Genomic DNA, 21,260 nt, shown 5'->3' with positions numbered 1-21,260 from the left:
GCACGTCAAACTCTGCAACGATTACGATTCTGGAATCGATTCCAATCGATAAAGTCTCCAACAGCAGAACAACGATCGCGGAATCGATTCCACCTGACCCGCACGTCAAACTCTGTAACGATACGATTCTGGAATCGATTCCAATCGATAAAGTCTCCAACAGCAGAACAACGATCGCGGAATCGATTCCACCCGACCCGCACGTCAAACTCTGTAACGATTACGATTCTGGAATCGATTCCAATCGATAAAGTCTCCAACAGCAGAACAACGATCCCGGAATCGATTCCACCCGACCCGCACGTCAAACTCTGTAACGATTACGATTCTGGAATCGATTCCAATCGATAAAGTCTCCAACAGCAGAACAACGATCCCGGAATCGATTCCACCCGACCCGCACGTCAAACTCTGTAACGATTACGATTCTGGAATCGATTCCATCACCTCCTCCCACCCACACCCACTCTGTAAGGAATCGAATCGGGAATCGAAAGCCGCCGAGGAGCGAATCGACAACGCATCCCAACGCACGTTGGCGTTCCCGCGTTAAGGAATCGATTCGCTGCGAACACAAAAAGTTGTTCGATTCGATTCGACGGTTCGATCGAACTTGGAGGAACCCGGACGAGGAGGGAGAGAAACGCGAGAGGTGCGACTCTAAACAACAACAACAACAACCACAACAACCACAACAACCACAACAACCACAACAACAACCACAACAACCACAACAACAATCACAACAACAATCACAACAACCACAGTGACACGTAGCGTGTGCAGTGTCGTGGTGGTGGTGTAGTTGTGGTAGTTGTTGTGTAGTAGTTGTGGTAGTTGTTGTGTAGTAGTTGTGGTAGTTGTGTAGTTGTGGCGTTGTTGTTGTGGTATTTGTGGTGTAGTTGTAGTAGTTGTGGTAGTTGTTGTGTAGTTGTAGTAGTTGTGGTAGTGGTGGTGTAGTTGTAGTAGTTGTAGTGTAGTAGTTGTGGTAGTTGTTGTGTAGTTGTTGTGTAGTTGTGGCGTAGTTGTTGTGGTATTTGTGGTGTAGTTGTAGTAGTTGTGGTAGTGGTGGTGTAGTTGTAGTAGTTGTAGTGTAGTAGTTGTGGTAGTTGTTGTGTAGTTGTTGTGTAGTTGTGGCGTTGTTGTTGTGGTATTTGTGGTGTTGTTGTAGTAGTTGTGGTAGTTGTGGTAGTTTAGTTGTGGTAGTGGTGGTGTTGTAGTAGTTGTGTAGTTGTTGTAGTAGTTGTGGTAGTTTAGTTGTGTTGTTGTAGTAGTTGTGGTAGTGGTGTAGTTGTTGTAGTAGTAGTTGTGGTAGTGGTGGTAGTGGTGGTAGTTGTAGTAGTAGTTGTGGTAGTAGTTGTTGTGGTAGTGGTGTAGTTGTTGTGTGGTCGTAGTGGAGTAGTTGTGGTAGTTGTTGTGTAGTAGTTGTGGTGGTTGTTGTTGTGGTAGTTTAGTTGTGTTGTTGTAGTAGTTGTGGTAGTGGTGGTGTAGTTGTAGTAGTTGTGTAGTTGTGGTAGTGGTGGTGTAGTTGTAGTAGTTGTGGTAGTAGTTGTTGTAGTAGTTGTGGTAGTTTAGTTGTGGTGGTGGTGGTGTTGTAGTAGTTGTGTAGTTGTAGTAGTTGTGGTAGTTTAGTTGTGGTAGTGGTGGTGTTGTAGTAGTTGTGTAGTTGTAGTAGTTGTGGTAGTTTAGTTGTGGTAGTGGTGGTGTTGTGGTAGTGGTGGTGTAGTTGTGGTAGTTGTGGTAGTGGTGTAGTTGTTGCAGTAGTGGTAGTTGTTGTGGTAGTAGTTGTGGTAGTTGTGGTGTTGTAGTAGTGGTAGTTGTGGTAGTGGGGGTGTTGTTGTTGTAGTTGTGGTGTAGTTGTGGTGTTGTTGTAGTAGTTGTTGTTGTAGTGGTGGTAGTGTAGTTGTGGTAGTTGTGGTGGTGTAGTTGTGGTGGATGTGGTAGTGGTGGTGTAGTTGTGTGGTGTTGTTCTAGTAGTTGTGGTGTTGTTGTGGTAGATGTGGTGGTGGTGGTGGTGGTGTAGTTGTGGTAGTGGTGGTGTAGTTGTGGTAGTGGTGGTGTAGTTGTGGTAGTGGTGGTGTAGTTGTGGTAGTGGTGGTGTAGTTGTAGTAGTGGTGGTGTAATTATGGTGTAGTGGTGGTGTAGTTGTGGTAGTGGTGGTGTAGTTGTGGTAGTGGTGGTGTAGTTGTGGTAGTGGTGGTGTAGTTGTGGTAGTGGTGGTGTAGTTGTGGTAGTGGTGGTGTAGTTGTGGTAGTGGTGGTGTAGTTGTGGTAGTGGTGGTGTAGTTGTGGTAGTGGTGGTGTAGTTGTGGTAGTGGTGGTGTAGTTGTGGTAGTGGTGGTTTAGTTGTGGTAGTGGTGGTGTAGTTGTGGTAGTGGTGGTGTAGTTGTGGTAGTGGTGGTGTAGTTGTGGTAGTGGTGGTGTAGTTGTGGTAGTGGTGGTGTAGTTGTGGTAGTGGTGGTGTAGTTGTGGTAGTGGTGGTGTAGTTGTGGTGGTGTAGTTGTGGTAGTGGTGGTGTAGTTGTGGTGGTGTAGTTGTGGTAGTGGTGGTGTAGTTGTGGTAGTGGTGGTGTAGTTGTGGTGGTGTAGTTGTGGTAGTGGTGGTGTAGTTGTGGTAGTGGTGGTGTAGTTGTAGTAGTGGGGTAGTTGTAGTAGTGGTGGTGTAATTATGGTGTAGTTGTGGTAGTGGTGGTGTAGTTGTGGTAGTGGTGGTGTAGTTGTGATAGTGGTGGTGTGGTTGTGGCGTAGTTGTGGTGTTGTTGTGGTAGTTGTAGTGTAGTTGTGGTGGTGTAGTTGTGGTAGTTGTGATGGTGGTGGTGGTGTAGTCGTGGTAGTGGTGGTGTAGTTGTGGCAGTGTAGTTGTGGTGTTGTTGTGATAGTTGTAGTGGTGGTGGTGTAGTTGTGGTGTAGTTGTGGTAGTTGTTGTGGTGGTGTAGTTGTGGTAGTGGTGGTGTAATTGTGGTGGTAGTGTGGTTGTGGTGTAGTTGTGGTAGTGGAGTTGTGGTGTAGTTGTAGTAGTTGTGGTGGTGTAGTATAGTATGTAGTAGTAGTGTAGTGTGTGTTACACTGTGTGTAGTGTAGCGTGTGTTACACTGTGTGTAGTGTAGTGTGTGTTACACTGTGTGTAGTGTGTGTGTGTTACACTGTGTGTAGTGTAGTGTGTGTTACACTGTGTGTAGTGTAGTGTGTGTTACACTGTGTGTAGTGTAGTGTGTGTTACACTGTGTGTAGTGTAGTGTGTGTTACACTGTGTGTAGTGTAGTGTGTGTTACACTGTGTGTAGTGTAGTGTGTGTTACACTGTGTGTAGTGTAGTGTGTGTTACACTGTGTGTAGTGTAGTGTGTGTTACACTGTGTGTAGTGTAGTGTGTGTTACACTGTGTGTAGTGTAGTGTGTGTTACACTGTGTGTAGTGTAGCGTGTGTTACACTGTGTGTAGTGTAGTGTGTGTTACACTGTGTGTAGTGTAGTGTGTGTTACACTGTGTGTAGTGTAGCGTGTGTTGTTATACTGTGTGTAGTGTAGTGTGTGTTGCACTGTGTGTAGTGTAGTGTGTGTTACACTGTGTGTAGTGTAGTGTGTGTTTACACTGTGTGTAGTGTAGCGTGTGTTACACTGTGTGTAGTGTAGCGTGTGTTACACTGTGTGTAGTGTAGTGTGTGTTACACTGTGTGTAGTGTAGTGTGTGTTTACACTGTGTGTAGTGTAGTGTGTGTTACACTGTGTGTAGTGTGTGTGTGTTATACTGTGTGTAGTGTAGTGTGTGTTACACTGTGTGTGTTGTGTGTGTGTGTTATACTGTGTGTAGTGTGTGTGTGTTACACTGTGTGTAGTGTAGTGTGTGTTACACTGTGTGTAGTGTGTGTGTGTTATACTGTGTGTAGTGTAGTGTGTGTTACACTGTGTGTAGTGTAGCGTGTGTTACACTGTGTGTAGTGTAGTGTGTGTTACACTGTGTGTAGTGTAGTGTGTGTTACACTGTGTGTAGTGTGTGTGTGTTATACTGTGTGTAGTGTGTGTGTGTTACACTGTGTGTAGTGTAGTGTGTGTTACACTGTGTGTAGTGTAGTGTGTGTTGCACTGTGTGTAGTGTAGTGTGTGTTACACTGTGTGTAGTGTAGTGTGTTGTTACACTGTGTGTAGTGTAGTGTGTGTTATACTGTGTGTAGTGTAGTGTGTGTTACACTGTGTGTAGTGTAGTGTGTGTTACACTGAGTGTAGTGTAGCGTGTGTTACACTGTGTGTAGTGTAGTGTGTGTTACACTGTGTGTAGTGTAGTGTGTGTTACACTGTGTGTAGTGTAGTGTGTGTTACACTGTGTGTAGTGTAGCGTGTGTTACACTGTGTGTAGTGTAGCGTGTGTTACACTGTGTGTAGTGTAGTGTGTGTTACACTGTGTGTAGTGTAGTGTGTGTTATACTGTGTGTAGTGTAGTGTGTGTTACACTGTGTGTAGTGTAGTGTGTGTTACACTGTGTGTAGTGTAGTGTGTGTTACACTGTGTGTAGTGTAGTGTGTGTTACACTGTGTGTAGTGTAGTGTGTGTTACACTGTGTGTAGTGTAGTGTGTGTTGCACTGTGTGTAGTGTAGTGTGTGTTACACTGTGTGTAGTGTAGTGTGTGTTACACTGTGTGTAGTGTAGTGTGTGTTACACTGTGTGTAGTGTAGTGTGTGCTACACTGTGTGTAGTGTAGTGTGTGTTACACTGTGTGTAGTGTAGTGTGTGTTACACTGTGTGTAGTGTAGTGTGTGTTACACTGTGTGTAGTGTAGTGTGTGTTACACTGTGTGTAGTGTAGTGTGTGTTACACTGTGTGTAGTGTAGTGTGTGTTACACTGTGTGTAGTGTAGTGTGTGTTACACTGTGTGTAGTGTAGTGTGTGTTACACTGTGTGTAGTGTAGCGTGTGTTACACTGTGTGTAGTGTAGTGTGTGTTACACTGTGTGTAGTGTAGTGTGTGTTACACTGTGTGTAGTGTAGTGTGTGTTACACTGTGTGTAGTGTAGTGTGTGTTACACTGTGTGTAGTGTAGTGTGTGCTATACTGTGTGTAGTGTAGTGTGTGTTATACTGTGTGTAGTGTAGTGTGTGTTACACTGTGTGTAGTGGTAGTGTGTGCTATACTGTGTGTAGTGTAGTGTGTGTTACACTGTGTGTAGTGTAGTGTGTGTTACACTGTGTGTAGTGTAGTGTGTGCTATACTGTGTGTAGTGTAGTGTGTGTTATACTGTGTGTAGTGTAGTGTGTGTTACACTGTGTGTAGTGTAGTGTGTGTTACACTGTGTGTAGTGTAGTGTGTGTTACACTGTGTGTAGTGTAGTGTGTGTTACACTGTGTGTAGTGTAGCGTGTGTTACACTGTGTGTAGTGTAGTGTGTGTTACACTGTGTGTAGTGTAGTGTGTGTTACACTGTGTGTAGTGTAGCGTGTGTTACACTGTGTGTAGTGTAGTGTGTGTTACACTGTGTGTAGTGTAGTGTGTGTTACCACTGTGTGTAGTGTAGTGTGTGTTACACTGTGTGTAGTGTAGCGTGTGTTACACTGTGTGTAGTGTAGTGTGTGTTACACTGTGTGTAGTGTAGTGTGTGTTACACTGTGTGTAGTGTAGTGTGTGTTACACTGTGTGTAGTGTAGTGTGTGCTACACTGTGTGTGTAGTGTAGCGTGTGTTACACTGTGTGTAGTGTAGTGTGTGTTACACTGTGTGTAGTGTAGTGTGTGTTACACTGTGTGTAGTGTAGTGTGTGTTATACTGTGTGTAGTGTAGCGTGTGTTACACTGTGTGTAGTGTAGTGTGTGTTACACTGTGTGTAGTGTAGTGTGTGTTACACTGTGTGTAGTGTAGTGTGTGTTACACTGTGTGTAGTGTAGTGTGTGTTACACTGTGTGTAGTGTAGTGTGTGTTACACTGTGTGTAGTGTAGTGTGTGTTACACTGTGTGTAGTGTAGTGTGTGTTACACTGTGTGTAGTGTAGTGTGTGTTACACTGTGTGTAGTGTAGTGTGTGTTACACTGTGTGTAGTGTAGTGTGTGTTACACTGTGTGTAGTGTAGTGTGTGTTACACTGTGTGTAGTGTAGTGTGTGTTACACTGTGTGTAGTGTAGCGTGTGTTACACTGTGTGTAGTGTAGTGTGTGTTACACTGTGTGTAGTGTAGTGTGTGTTGCACTGTGTGTAGTGTAGTGTGTGTTACACTGTGTGTAGTGTAGTGTGTGTTACACTGTGTGTAGTGTAGAGTGTGTTATACTGTGTGTAGTGTAGTGTGTGTTACACTGTGTGTAGTGTAGCGTGTGTTACACTGTGTGTAGTGTGTGTGTGTTACACTGTGTGTAGTGTAGTGTGTGTTACACTGTGTGTAGTGTAGCGTGTGTTATACTGTGTGTAGTGTAGTGTGTGTTACACTGTGTGTAGTGTAGTGTGTGTTATACTGTGTGTAGTGTAGTGTGTGTTACACTGTGTGTAGTGTAGCGTGTGTTACACTGTGTGTAGTGTAGTGTGTGTTACACTGTGTGTAGTGTAGCGTGTGTTACACTGTGTGTAGTGTAGTGTGTGTTACACTGTGTGTAGTGTAGTGTGTGTTACACTGTGTGTAGTGTAGTGTGTGTTACACTGTGTGTAGTGTAGTGTGTTACACTGTGTGTAGTGTAGTGTGTGTTACACTGTGTGTAGTGTAGTGTGTGTTACACTGTGTGTAGTGTAGTGTGTGTTACACTGTGTGTAGTGTAGTGTGTGTTACACTGTGTGTAGTGTAGTGTGTGTTACACTGTGTGTAGTGTAGTGTGTGTTATACTGTGTGTAGTGTAGTGTGTGTTATACTGTGTGTAGTGTAGTGTGTGTTACACTGTGTGTAGTGTAGTGTGTGTTATACTGTGTGTAGTGTAGTGTGTGTTACACTGTGTGTAGTGTAAGTGTAGTGTGTGTTATACTGTGTGTAGTGTAGTGTGTGTATACTGTGTGTAGTGTAGTGTGTGTTACACTGTGTGTAGTGTAGTGTGTGTTACACTGTGTGTAGTGTAAGTGTGTGTTACACTGTGTGTAGTGTAGTGTGTGTTACACTGTGTGTAGTGTAGTGTGTGTTACACTGTGTGTAGTGTAGTGTGTGTTACACTGTGTGTAGTGTAGTGTGTGTTACACTGTGTGTAGTGTAGCGTGTGTTACACTGTGTGTAGTGTAGTGGTGTTACACTGTGTGTAGTGTAGTGTGTTATACTGTGTTGTAGTGTAGTGTGTGTTACACTGTGTGTAGTGTAGTGTGTGTTACACTGTGTGTAGTGTAGTGTGTGTTACACTGTGTGTAGTGTAGTGTGTGTTATACTGTGTGTAGTGTAGTGTGTGTTATACTGTGTGTAGTGTAGTGTGTGTTACACTGTGTGTAGTGTAGTGTGTGTTATACTGTGTGTAGTGTAGTGTGTGTTACACTGTGTGTAGTGTAGTGTGTGTTATACTGTGTGTAGTGTAGTGTGTGTTACACTGTGTGTAGTGTAGTGTGTGTTACACTGTGTGTAGTGTAGTGTGTGTTACACTGTGTGTAGTGTAGTGTGTGTTACACTGTGTGTAGTGTAGTGTGTGTTACACTGTGTGTAGTGTAGTGTGTGTTACACTGTGTGTAGTGTAGTGTGTGTTACACTGTGTGTAGTGTAGTGTGTGTTACACTGTGTGTAGTGTAGCGTGTGTTACACTGTGTGTAGTGTAGTGTGTGTTACACTGTGTGTAGTGTAGTGTGTTATACTGTGTGTAGTGTAGTGTGTGTTACACTGTGTGTAGTGTAGTGTGTGTTACACTGTGTGTAGTGTAGTGTGTTACACTGTGTGTAGTGTAGTGTGTGTTATACTGTGTGTAGTGTAGGTGTGTTACACTGTGTGTAGTGTAGTGTGTGTTACACTGTGTGTAGTGTAGTGTGTGTTACACTGTGTGTAGTGTAGTGTGTGTTACACTGTGTGTAGTGTAGTGTGTGTTACACTGTGTGTAGTGTAGTGTGTGTTACACTGTGTGTAGTGTAGTGTGTGTTACACTGTGTGTAGTGTAGTGTGTGTTACACTGTGTGTAGTGTAGTGTGTGTTATACTGTGTGTAGTGTAGTGTGTGTTACACTGTGTGTAGTGTAGTGTGTGTTACAACTGTGTGTAGTGTAGTGTGTGTTACACTGTGTGTAGTGTAGTGTGTGTTACACTGTGTGTAGTGTAGTGTGTGTTACACTGTGTGTAGTGTAGTGTGTGTTACACTGTGTGTAGTGTAGTGTGTGTTACACTGTGTGTAGTGTAGTGTGTGTTACACTGTGTGTCGTGTAGTGTGTGCTACACTGTGTGTAGTGTAGTGTGTGTTACACTGTGTGTAGTGTAGTGTGTGTTACACTGTGTGTAGTGTAGTGTGTGTTACACTGTGTGTCGTGTAGTGTGTGTTACACTGTGTGTAGTGTAGCGTGTGTTACACTGTGTGTAGTGTAGTGTGTGTTACACTGTGTGTAGTGTAGCGTGTGTTACACTGTGTGTAGTGTAGTGTGTGTTACACTGTGTGTAGTGTAGTGTGTGTTACACTGTGTGTAGTGTAGTGTGTGTTACACTGTGTGTAGTGTAGTGTGTGTTACACTGTGTGTAGTGTAGTGTGTGTTACACTGTGTGTAGTGTAGTGTGTGTTACACTGTGTGTAGTGTAGTGTGTGTTATACTGTGTGTAGTGTAGTGTGTGTTACACTGTGTGTAGTGTAGTGTGTGTTACACTGTGTGTAGTGTAGTGTGTGTTACACTGTGTGTAGTGTAGTGTGTGTTACACTGTGTGTAGTGTAGTGTGTGTTACACTGTGTGTAGTGTAGTGTGTGTTACACTGTGTGTAGTGTAGTGTGTGTTACACTGTGTGTAGTGTAGTGTGTGTTACACTGTGTGTAGTGTAGTGTGTGTTACACTGTGTGTAGTGTAGTGTGTGTTGTTCTGTGTGTAGTGTAGTGTGTTACACTGTGTGTGTTACAGTGAGTGTGTTACAGTGAGTGTGTTACAGTGAGGGTGTTACAGTGAGTGTGTTACAGTGAGTGTGTTACAGTGAGGGTGTTACAGTGTGTGTGTGTGTGACGTGGTGCATAAGCCACTCATCTCAGTCAGTCGACCCGTGGCACCTGCTGGGTCTGCGCCGTGACCTCCTGCCAGCGGGCGTTTGACACTTCACGTGGTAGCCTCAAGGTGCACATGGCCTGGCACAAGCGTCGTGGTGACGTCACCGCCACTTAGTGGCGAATGGCGGTTGTTGTTGTTGTGTGTGTCTGTGTGCGTGTGTGTCTTTGTATACATGTGTAGGTGTGTGTGTGTGTGTAGGTGTGTATATAGGTGTGCGTGTGTGTCTTTGTATACATGTGTAGGTGTGTGTGTGTATATATGTGTGTGTGTATGTATGTCATCTCGGTCATCTCAGTCAGTCGACCCGTGGCACCTGCTGGGTCTGCCCCGTGACCTCCTGCCAGCGGGCGTTCGACGCTTCACGTGGTAGCCTCAAGGTGCACTTGGCCTGGCACAAGCGTCGTGGTGATGTCGCCGCCACTTAGTGGCGAACGCCGGCCAAACGGTGGATCTGGACAGGTGCGAGGGGCTGGTCTAACCTCTCCACGTCTCCTGGCCAAAGCCCATCTGGCGGAGCCAGGAGATTGAATCTTTACCCTCGGGGCTCCTCCAGAAACAACAAAAAGCCACTTCGTGTGGCCACGTGGAATGTTGGAACGCTCGCCGCGGAGGAGAGGCTGCCACTCCTCTGTCGGGAGCTGGACCGGTACCGCCTGGATCTCTGCGACATTCAGGAGGTCTGGTGGACCGGCTCTGGCTCCCGCAAAACCACGACTGAAAAATGTCTAATTAATCAGCTTGTGCCGGAGGCCCCGGGGGGACAGGCGTCTATGACGTCTCCTGGCAAAACCCCATTTGGCGGGGCCAGGAGATTGAATCTTTACCCTCGGGGCTCCTCCAGAAACAACAAAAAACCACTTCGTGTGGCCACGTGGAATGTTGGAACGCTCACTGCGGAGGAGAGGCTGCCACTCTGTTGGGAGCTGGACTGGTACCGCCTGGATCTCTGCGGTATTCAGGAGGTCCGGTGGACCGGCTCTGGCTGCATTCACGATGAGGGGTGGACAGTCCTCCACTCGGTGCAGGATATTGCCAAACAACAGGGAGTGGCTCTTCTTCTGAACAAAAGAATGAAGGGGGCGTGGGAGCGTGGCGGTGAGGTGTGGGAACCTGTAAGCCCCAGGATACTTTGGGCTCGCCTTCCCATCAACCAGAGGCGAGGAGTGGTGGTCGTGGTTACTTATGCCACCACCGAAGACGAACATCCGTGGAGGGATGCAGGCAAAGCCGATGAGTCAGACGCTTTCTATGACCTCCTGTCACAGGTGCTGGCTAAAGTGGCCACTCGGGACAGAGTCATCTTGTTGGGTGACTTCAATGCCCGAGTTGGTCATGATGATGTCACCTGGGCTGGAGTGATTTGAAGGCATGGGCCAGATCAGCGCAATAACAACGGTAGGAGGCTGCTAGATTTTTGTGCAGCCCATGGGCTTGTAATTACCAACACGCTGTTCCGGCATCGGCGCATCCACACAACATCATGGATGCAGGCCGGGTCCAAGCAAGAACATCTGCTGGACTACGTAGTGACGGACCAGCGGATGCGAGCCCATGTCCTTGACACCAGGACCTACCATGGAGCTGATCTGCCCACTGACCATCGACTTGTCATCTGTAAGATGCGCCTGCCATTCCAGTGGTGGGTGTACACCCAGGACCCCATTCAAAACTAAGGTGGCCTGGTCTCAGCTAGCTGATGAAAGTTGCAAGCGAGAATTTCATCATCGCTTGCGGCTGGTGTTGGCATCGTCCCCCACTCCTCCTGATGTCGAGGGGAAATAGGCGAGGTTCAGGACTGTGGCTCATGCAGCTGCAGTGGCTACTTTGGGCACACGGTCCAAACCTCCCCAGATATTCTAGCTGAATGAGGAGGTGTTCCGGCTGGCTAAGAAAAAGCGACAGGCCCACTATCATCGGCTACAGCATCCCACGCCGGAAAATGAGGAGGCTTACCGCAGCCTTCGCTCGGAGGTTCGGAGAGCCATGAGGCGCTGCAAGGATGGGTTGGTGGTTGTGGAGTGCGACAGGGATGTCCTCTGGCTCCCACATTATTTAAAAAAAATTTGGACCACGTAGTTCGTGAAGCCTTCTATGGCTGTACCGGAGGAATCTCCATCTGGTACAGGTGCAAGGAGAGGATGATTGATGCCCAGGTGCGATCAAGGAATGGCTCCCTATTGCTTAACCATGTTATGTATGCCAATGATCTGGTAATTGCCGCTCACTCAGAGGAGGAGTTGGAGGCGCTGCTGCTGAAACTGGAGCGTCCCACTAAGAGGTGGGGCCTTACCATCAGCCCCACCAAAACTAAGCACCTGCCTGGGTACCATCGGACACTCCACCCCCACAACTCTCAATTGGTGATGGGGCAGTTGTGGAGAGAGTGGAGAGTTTCCCATACCTGGGCAGTGTGCTCATGACCGGCTCCGGTTTGACAGCAGAAGTCTCACTCCGAATCAGTCGAGTGGCATTATCTTTTAATCAGTTACGTAACGCTGTGTGGAAGCTACCTGGTCTGTCGCTCCGCACGAAGCTTCAGGTCTTCTGGGCCACAGTCATTCCCTCCCTTCTCTACGCTTGCAAAATGCGGACCCCCCTAATGGAACATCTTCGCCGGTTAGAAACATTTAGGCTGGCCTGCCTACGATCCATCCTGCGTTTAACCTGCAGGCTGGATTGTGTGAGGAGCTCACATATCCTTGAAAGATCTGGACAAATTCCTATCGGTGACCTCCAGCAGGCAAGGCTGCGTTGACTGGGTCATGTAGCCCGCATGCCCAGCCACCGCATGCCTTAACAGCTTTTGTTCGGCCGGATCGAGGGGGCTAAACGGGCGCAGCACAGGCTAAAAAAGAGATGGAGTGACGTGGTACAGGAGGACGTGGAACTGAATGGATTTGCCGATGACCGGTACCAGCGGTGTCAAGATCGGCCTCTGTGGAGGAGGCTCGTGAAGGACGCTGCTACTGGGCAGTTGGAGGCATTCGCCCTCCAACAACAACGGAGGGCGGAGGAGCGACGCTCACAACAATGAGCGGAGCGCCAGGCGGATAAAACGCAGCAAGTTGGCACAGTAGGGGGCACAGATGGTGCATCAGCCAGTCATCTCAGTCACCCATGGCACCTGCTGGGTCTGTCCCCTGACCTCCTCCTCCTGCACCTAGCCTGGCACAGCAGTCACCCATGGTACCTGAAGGGTCTGTCACATGATATCCTCCTCCTGTACCTAGCCTGGCACAGCAGTCAACCCATGGCACCTGCTGGGTCTGTCCCGTGACCTCCTCCTCCTGCACCTAGCCTGGCACAGCAGTCAACCCATGGCACCTGCTGGGTCTGTCCCGTGACCTCCTGCACCTAGCCTGGCACAGCAGTCAACCCATGACACCTGCTGGGTCTGTCCCGTGACCTCCTCCTGCACCTAGCCTGGCACAGCAGTCAACCCATGGCACCTGCAGGGTCTGTCCCGTGACCTCCTCCTGCACCTAGCCTGGCACAGCAGTCAACCCATGGCACCTGCTGGGTCTGCCCCGTGACCTCCTCCTCCTGCACCTAGCCTGGCACAGCAGTCAACCCATGGCACCTGCTGGGTCTGTCCCGTGACCTCCTGCACCTAGCCTGGCACCTGCTGGGTCTGTCCCGTGACCTCCTCCTGCACCTAGCCTGGCACAGCAGTCAACCCATGGCACCTGCTGGGTCTGTCCCGTGACCTCCTCCTCCTGCACCTAGCCTGGCACAGCAGTCGACCCATGGCACCTGCTGGGTCTGTCCCGTGACCTCCTGCACCTAGCCTGGCACCTGCTGGGTCTGTCCCGTGACCTCCTCCTGCACCTAGCCTGGCACAGCAGTCAACCCATGGCACCTGCTGGGTCTGTCCCGTGACCTCCTCCTCCTGCACCTAGCCTGGCACAGCAGTCGACCCGTGGCACCTGCTGGGTCTGTCCCGTGACCTCCTCCTCCTGCACCTAGCCTGGCACAGCAGTCAACCCACGGCACCTGCTGGGTCTGTCCAGTGACCTCCTCCTCATGCACCTAGCCTGGCACAGCAGTCAACCCGTGGCACCTGCTGGGTCTGCCCCGTGACCTCCTGCCAGCGGGCGTTCGACACTTCCCGTGGTAGCCTCAAGGTGCACATGGCCTGGCACAAGCGTCGTGGTGACGTCACCGCCACTCAGTGGCGAATGGCGGTTGTTGTTGTTGTGCGTTAATGGTGCAGTGTGTGTTGATTCTACAGTGCGCGTTTGTTAAATCTCGATTTGCAAGTTTTGTGACTGCGAGAAATCCATTCTCTTTGGTTCTTTGGGTAAAGTGGTCAAGTGGCTCTTTTTCAAATGTGTTAACCGCACAGTGCATTGTGTTGACTGTACAGTGCGTGTGTTGGCTGTACAGTGCGCGTGTTGGCCGTACAGTGTGTGTGTTAACCGTACAGTGTGTGCGTGTTAACTGTACAGTGTGTGTTGCCCGTACAGTGTGTGTTGGCTGTACAGTGTGTCGTGTTAACTGTGCAGTGTGTGTGTTGACAGTACAGTGTGTGTTGGCTGTACAGTGTGTGATGCCTGTACAGTGTGTGTTGACTGTACAGTGTGCGTTGGCTGTACAGTGTGGGTGTTGCCTGTACAGTGTGTGTTGCCTGTACAGTGTGTGTGTTGATTGTACAGTGTGTGTGTTAACCGTACAGTGTGTGCGTGTGTTGACCGTACAGTGTGTGCTTGTGTTGACTGTACAGTGCACGCACGATGGCCAGAGGAACTGAACTGGGCAGCCCAGCCCGTGGAGAAGACGCTTCGAAACCACCACCACAACAACAACCACAACAACCACAACAACCACAACAACAACCACAACAACAACCACAACAACCACAACAACCACAACAACAACAACCACAACAACCACCACACCATCTACACACGCCGCACCATCTTCAAACGCCACAACTTCCACCACAACCGCCACAACCACCGCCACAACCACCGCCACAACCACAACCACCACCACCGCAGCACCATCTACAACTACAGCATCATCATCAGCAGCATCAGCATCAGCAGCAGCGTCATCAGCTGAATCTCTTTGGGGTGTCCCGAGTTGCTGCTGCTGGTGGTGGCGGTGGTGGCGGTGGTGGCGGTGGTGGCGGTGGTGGCGGTGGTGGCGGTGGTGGCGGTGGTGGCGGTGGTGGCGGTGGTGGCGGTGGTGGTGATGACGACGATGATGGTGCAAGCACGGAGAGAAGCAGTGCAGAGCTTCTGGATGATGATGATGATGATGACGACGACGATGACGATGATGACGACGACGATGATGATGATTATGAGGTGAGGTGCACACGCTCGCTCACTCGCTCGCTCACCCACTCACCCACTCGCTCACTCACCTGTCTATTGACTCGCTCGCTCATTTGCTCGCTCGTTCGCTCACTCACCCACCCACTCACTCACCCACTCGCTCACTCATTCGCTCACTCACCTGTCCACTCACTCAGTTACTCACCCACTCACACAGTCACTCACCCACCCACTCACTCACCCACTCACCCACTCTCTCACTCACTCGCTCGCTCACTCACTCGCTCGCTCGCTCGCTCGCTCGCTCGCTCGCTCGCTCGCTCACCCACCCACCCACCCACTCACTCACCCACTCGCTCACTCACCTGTCCACTCGCTCACTCACTCACTCACTCACCCACTCACCTGTCCATCCACTCACTCACCTGTCCATCCACTCACTCACTCACTCGCTCACTCATTCACTCACTAACTCACTCACCCACTCACTCACACACTCACTCACTCACTCACCCACCCACTCACTCACTCACCTGTCCATCCACTCACTCGCTCGCTCACTCACCCGCTCACCCACCCACCCACTCACTCACCTGTCCATCCACTCACTCACTCGCTCGCTCACTCACTCAGTCACCCACTCACTCACTCACTCACCTGTCCATTGACTCACTCACTCACCCACTCACTCACTCACCTGTCCACTCACTCACTCACCTGTCCATTGACTCACTCACCCACCCACCCACTCACCCACCCACTCACCCACTCACCCACCCACCCACTCACACAGTCACTCACCCACCCACTCACACACTCACTCACCCACTCGCTCACTCATTCGCTCACTCACCTGTCCATTGACTCACTCGCTCACTCACTCACCCACTCACCCACCCACCCACACACTCACCCACTCGCTCACCCACCCACTCACCCACCCACCCACCCACACACTCACCCACCCGCTCACCCGCTCACTCTCACACTCACTCACCCACTCGCTCGCCTGTCCCCCTCTCACCCCCCACCACCATCTCCTCCTCCCAGCCCCTCATGGGCCGCTCCTCCCACGACACCAGCAGTGTCATCGTCACCGGCATCAGCACCGGCATCAGCAGCAGCAGCATCAGCAGCGGCAGCGGCATCAGCATCAGCAGCAGCAGCAGCAGCAGAATCTTCGCCGGCGCTGTCTGCCGCTTGACAGCGAAATCCTCCACCACCTCCACCACCTCCACCACCACCACCTGCACCTCCTGCACCACCACCACCACCACCACCTGCACCTCTTGCTGCACCTCTGCTGGTGCTGCCACCCGCGCCAGCTTCTACCTGGGCACCCGGCGCTGCCACACGGACAATGAGAAGAAGAGGCAGCAGGGAGGAGGAGGTGGTGATGGTGGTGGTGGTGGTGGTGGTGGTGATGATGGTGGAGGTGGTGGTGGTGGTGGTGATGGTGGTGGAGGTGGTGGTGGTGGAGGTGGTGATGGTGGTGGTGGAGGTGGAGCGATGATGCCGTACCGTTCACATTCGCCGTCGAGTGAATGGACAGGCGGTGGTGGTTGCGGTGACTCCCACCACCGTCACCACCGCCACCACCACCACCACCATCACGTGGGCGGTGGTGGCGGTGGTGGTGGTGGTGGTGGTGGTGGTGGTGGTGGTGGTGGTGGTGGCGGTGGTGGTGGTGGTGGTACCGCCCGGCAAATTATCCACAGCGGACACTTCATGGTGTCGCGTCCGCACAGCGACGAACATCGACGCAGGTTCCGTCACGCCGGTGGTGGCGGTGGCGAGGGCGGTGGTGGCGGCGGCGGTGGTGGTGGCGGCGGTGGCGGTGGTGGCGGTGGTGGTGGCGGTGGTGGCGTGGGGGAGGTGGGGGGGGGGCGGCAGGGGGGAGGGGCAGGGGGGAGGGGCCGAGGGGGGGGTGAAGATCGAGGCTCGACGCTGTGCACCTACCGCTACGGGCCGCGGGCTTCGTCACGACTCTCCATCGACGCGTCGCTCACGCGGCTCTTCGAGTGCATGAGCCTCGCCTACAGGTAGGGGAGACACGCTCGCTGAGCCACTCGCTCGCTCGCTCGCTCACTGAGCCACTCACTCACTCGCTCGCTCAGGCACTCACTCGCTCGCTCAGCGACTCACTCACTCGCTCGCTCGCTCACACACCCACACGCTCACTCGGCTGTTCGAGTGCATGAGCCTCGCCTACAGGTAGGGGAGACACGCTCGCTCAGCCACTCGCTCGCTCGCTCAGCCACTCACTCACTCGCTCGCTCGCTCACACACCCACACGCTCACGCGGCTGTTCGAGTGCATGAGCCTCGCCTACAGGTAGGGGAGACACGCTCGCTGAGCCACTCGCTCGCTCAGCCACTCACTCACTCACTCGCTCAGCCACTCACTCGCTCGCTCAGCCACTCACTCACTCGCTCGCTCGCTCACACACCCACACGCTCACTCGGCTGTTCGAGTGCATGAGCCTCGCCTACAGGTAGGGGAGACACGCTCGCTGAGCCACTCGCTCGCTCAGCCACTCACTCACTCACTCGCTCAGCCACTCACTCGCTCGCTCAGCCACTCACTCACTCACTCGCTCAGCCACTCACTCACTCGCTCAGCCACTCACTCACTCAGCCACTCACCTACTCGCTCGCTCACTCACTCGCTCACCCACACACTCACGCGGCTCTGCGAGTGCATGAGCCTCGCCTACAGGTAGGGGAGACACGCTCACTGAGCCACTCGCTCGCTCAGCCACTCGCTCGCTCAGCCACTCGCTCGCTCGCTCACTCACTGAACACTCGCTCACTCGCTCGCTCAGCCACTCGCTCGCTCGCTCAGCCACTCACTCGCTCGCTCACTCACTGAACACTCGCTCACTCGCTCGCTCAGCCACTCGCTCGCTCGCTCAGCCACTCGCTCGCTCAGCCACTCACTGAACACTCGCTCACTCGCTCGCTCAGCCACTCGCTCGCTCGCTCAGCCACTCGCTCGCTCGCTCACTCACTGAACACTCGCTCACTCGCTCGCTCAGCCACTCACTCGCTCGCTCGCTCACTGAACACTCACTCGCTCGCTCGCTCAGCCACTCACTCGCTCGCTCAGCCACTCACTCGCTCGCTCGCTCACTGAACACTTGCTCACTCGCTCGCTCAGCCACTCACTCGCTCGCTCAGCCACTCACTCACTCGCTCGCTCACTGAACACTCGCTCACTCGCTCGCTCAGCCACTCACTCGCTCGCTCAGCCACTCACTCACTCGCTCACTCGCTGAACACTCGCTCACTCGCTCGCTCAGCCACTCACTCGCTCGCTCAGCCACTCACTCACTCGCACACTCGCTGAACACTCGCTCACTCGCTCGCTCAGCCACTCACTCACTCGCTCGCTCGCTCACACACCCACACGCTCACGCGGCTGTTCGAGTGCATGAGCCTCGCCTACAGGTAGGGGAGACTCGCTCGCTGAGCCACTCGCTCGCTCAGCCACTCGCTCGCTCGCTCAGCCACTCACTCGCTCGCTCACTCACTGAACACTCGCTCACTCGCTCGCTCAGCCACTCGCTCGCTCAGCCACTCACTCGCTCGCTCGCTCACTCACTGAACACTCGCTCACCCGCTCGCTCAGCCACTCACTCACTCTCTCAGCCACTCACTGAACACTCGCTCACTCGCTCGCTCAGCCTCTCGCTCGCTCGCTCAGCCACTCGCTCGCTCGCTCAGCCACTCACTGAACACTCGCTCACTCGCTCGCTCAGCCTCTCGCTCGCTCGCTCAGCCACTCGCTCGCTCGCTCAGCCACTCACTCGCTCGCTCACTCACTGAACACTCGCTCACTCGCTCGCTCAGCCACTCGCTCGCTCGCTCAGCCACTCACTCGCTCGCTCGCTCGCTCACACACCCACACGCTCACGCGGCTCTTCGAGTGCATGAGCCTCGCCTACAGGTAGCGGAGACACGCACGACCCGCTCGCTCACTGAGCCACTCGCTCGCTCGCTCACTCACTGAGCCACTCACTCACTCAGCCACTCACTCATCCACTCACTCACTCAGCCACCCACCCACTCACTCGCTCAGCCACTCGCTCGCTCATCCACTCACTCACTCAGCCACCCACCCACTCGCTCGCTCAGCCACTCGCTCGCTCAGCCACTCACTCACTCAGCCACCCATCCACTCACTCACGCGGCTCTTCGAGTGCATGAGCCTCGCCTACAGGTAGCGGAGCCATGCTCAACTCGCTCACTCGCTCAGCCGCTCAGCCACTCGCTCGCTCACTCACTGAGCCACTCACTCGCTCGCTCAGCCACTCACTCACTCGCTCAGCCACTCACTCGCTCAGCCACTCGCTCGCTCGCTCGCTCAGCCACTCACTCGCTCACTCGCTCGCTCGCTCACTGAGCCACTCACTCACTCGCTCGCTCAGCCACTCACTCGCTCACCTCGCTCGCTCGCTCACTGAGCCACTCACTCACTCGCTCGCTCAGCCACTCACTCACTCAGCTACTCACTCGCTCAGCCACTCACTCACTCAGCCACTCACTCACTCAGCCACTCACTCACTCAGCCACTCACCTACTCGCTCGCTCACTCACTCGCTCACCCACACACTCACGCGGCTCTTCGAGTGCATGAGCCTCGCCTACAGGTAGCAGAGACACGCACGCACGCTCACTGAGCCACTCGCTCGCTCGCTCACTCACTGAGCCACTCACTCACTCAGCCACTCACTCAGCCACTCACTCGCTCGCTCAGCCACTCACTCGCTCAGCCACTTGCTCGCTCGCTCACCCACTCGCTCGCTCAGCCACTCACTCAGCCACCCATCCACTCACTCACGCGGCTCTTCGAGTGCATGAGCCTCGCCTACAGGTAGCGGAGCCATGCTCAACTCGCTCACTCGCTCAGCCGCTCAGCCACTCGCTCGCTCACTCACTGAGCCACTCACTCGCTCGCTCAGCCACTCACTCACTCACTCGCTCAGCCACTCACTCGCTCAGCCACTCGCTCGCTCGCTCGCTCAGCCACTCACTCGCTCACTCGCTCGCTCGCTCACTGAGCCACTCACTCACTCGCTCGCTCAGCCACTCACTCGCTCACTCGCTCGCTCGCTCACTGAGCCACTCACTCACTCGCTCGCTCAGCCACTCACTCACTCAGCTACTCACTCGCTCAGCCACTCACTCACTCAGCCACTCACTCACTCAGCCACTCACCTACTCGCTCGCTCACTCACTCGCTCACCCACACACTCACGCGGCTCTTCGAGTGCATGAGCCTCGCCTACAGGTAGCAGAGACACGCACGCACGCTCACTGAGCCACTCGCTCGCTCGTTCACTCACTGAGCCACTCACTCACTCAGCCACTCACTCAGCCACTCACTCGCTCGCTCAGCCAATCGCTCACTCGCTCGCTCAACCACTCACTCGCTCAGCCACTTGCTCGCTCGCTCAGCCACTCGCTCGCTCGCTCAGCCACTCACTCGCTCAGCCACTCACTCACTCAGCGACTCGCTCACTCACTCAGCCACTTACTCACTCAGCTGCTCGCTCGCTCGCTCAGCCACTACTCACTCGCTCACTCACTCACTCGCTCGTTCACTCACTGAGCCACTCACTCGCTCGCTCAGCCGCTCACTCGCTCACTCGCTCATTCACTCAGCCACTCGCTCAGCCACTCGCTCGATCGCTCAGCCACTCACTCACTCGCTCAGCCACTCACTCGCTCAGCCACTCACTCGCTCACTCACTCACTCAGCCACTCACTCACTCACCCTCTCACTCACTGAGCCACTCACTCGCTCACCCACTCACTCGCTCACTCACTCGCTCACTCACCCTCTCACTCACTGAGCCACTCACTCGCTCACCCACTCACTCGCTCAGCCACCTACTCACTCACTCGCTCAGCCACTCACTCACTCAGCCACCCATTCACTCACTCGCTCACCAGCTCACTCACCAGCCTAAATGTTAGAAACATTCAGGCTGGGCCCTGCCTACGATCCATCCTGGGTTTAACCTGCAGGCTGGATTGTGTGAGGAGCTCACAAATCCTTGAAAGATCTGGGCAAAGTCCCATCGGTGAGCTCCTACGGCAGGCAAGGCTGCGTTGGCTGGGTCATGTAGCCCGCATGCCCAGCCACCGCATGCCTAAACAGCTTTTGTTCGGCCGGATCGAGGGGGCTAAACGGGCGCGGCACGGGCTAGAGAAGAGATGGAGTGATGTGGTACAGGAGGACGTGGAGCTGAGTGGACTTGCCGATGACTGGTACCAGCGGTGTCAAGATCGGCCTCAGTGGAGGAGGCTCGTGAAGGACGCTACTGGGCAGTTGGAGGCAGTCGCCCTCCAACAACAACGGAGGGCGGAGGAGCGACGCTCACAACAACGAGCGGAGCGCCGGGTGGCTAAAGCACAGCAAGTTGGCACAGTAGGGGGCACAGGTGGTGCATCAGCCAGTCATCTCGGTCATCTCGGTCAGTCGACCCGTGGCACCTGCTGGGTCTGCCCCGTGACCTCCTGCCAGCGGGCGTTGATGATGGTAGCGGTGATTATGGTGGTGGTGGTGGTGATGGTGGTTAATAGTGATGATGATGGTGGTGATGGTGGTGGTGGTGGTGGTGGTGATGATGGTGGTGATGGTGATGATGGTGATGATGGTGATGATGATGATGGTGATGATGATGATGGTTGTGATGGTGGTGATGATGGTGGTGATGGTAATGGTGGTGGTGGTGGTGGTGATGATGGTGATCATGGTGGTGATGATGGTGGTGATGATGGTGGTGATGGTAATGGTGGTGGTGGTGGTGGTGATGGTGGTGATGATGGTGATGATGATGGTGATGGTGGTGGTGGTGATGGTGGTGGTGATGGT

General features: G+C 52.9%; 1 protein-coding gene and 1 long non-coding RNA gene across 2 annotated transcripts in view; both read left to right on the top strand.

The window, feature by feature from the left end:
- The first annotated feature begins 507 nt into the window (after positions 1 to 507).
- LOC144955162 (uncharacterized) lies at positions 508 to 15,767 on the top strand. Its single transcript, XR_013641525.1, has 3 exons — positions 508 to 652; positions 13,820 to 14,408; positions 15,429 to 15,767. It is a non-coding gene; the product is annotated as an uncharacterized LOC144955162 (long non-coding RNA).
- Positions 15,768 to 16,267: 500 nt separating this feature from the next.
- The window catches only part of LOC144955163 (uncharacterized), a 55,812-nt gene continuing 50,819 nt past the window's right edge, over positions 16,268 to 21,260 (top strand). The window contains exon 1 of the mRNA XM_078885481.1: positions 16,268 to 16,420. Coding sequence (XP_078741607.1) covers positions 16,404 to 16,420 — 17 coding nt within the window. The 5' untranslated portion in view covers positions 16,268 to 16,403. The remainder of the gene's footprint in view (positions 16,421 to 21,260) is intronic.

The sequence above is a fragment of the Lampetra fluviatilis genome, unplaced genomic scaffold (assembly GCF_964198595.1).
Source record: "Lampetra fluviatilis unplaced genomic scaffold, kcLamFluv1.1 SCAFFOLD_206, whole genome shotgun sequence".
In the NCBI taxonomy this organism is placed as follows: domain Eukaryota; kingdom Metazoa; phylum Chordata; class Hyperoartia; order Petromyzontiformes; family Petromyzontidae; genus Lampetra; species Lampetra fluviatilis.
This window is presented reverse-complemented; position numbering and strand designations above follow the sequence as displayed.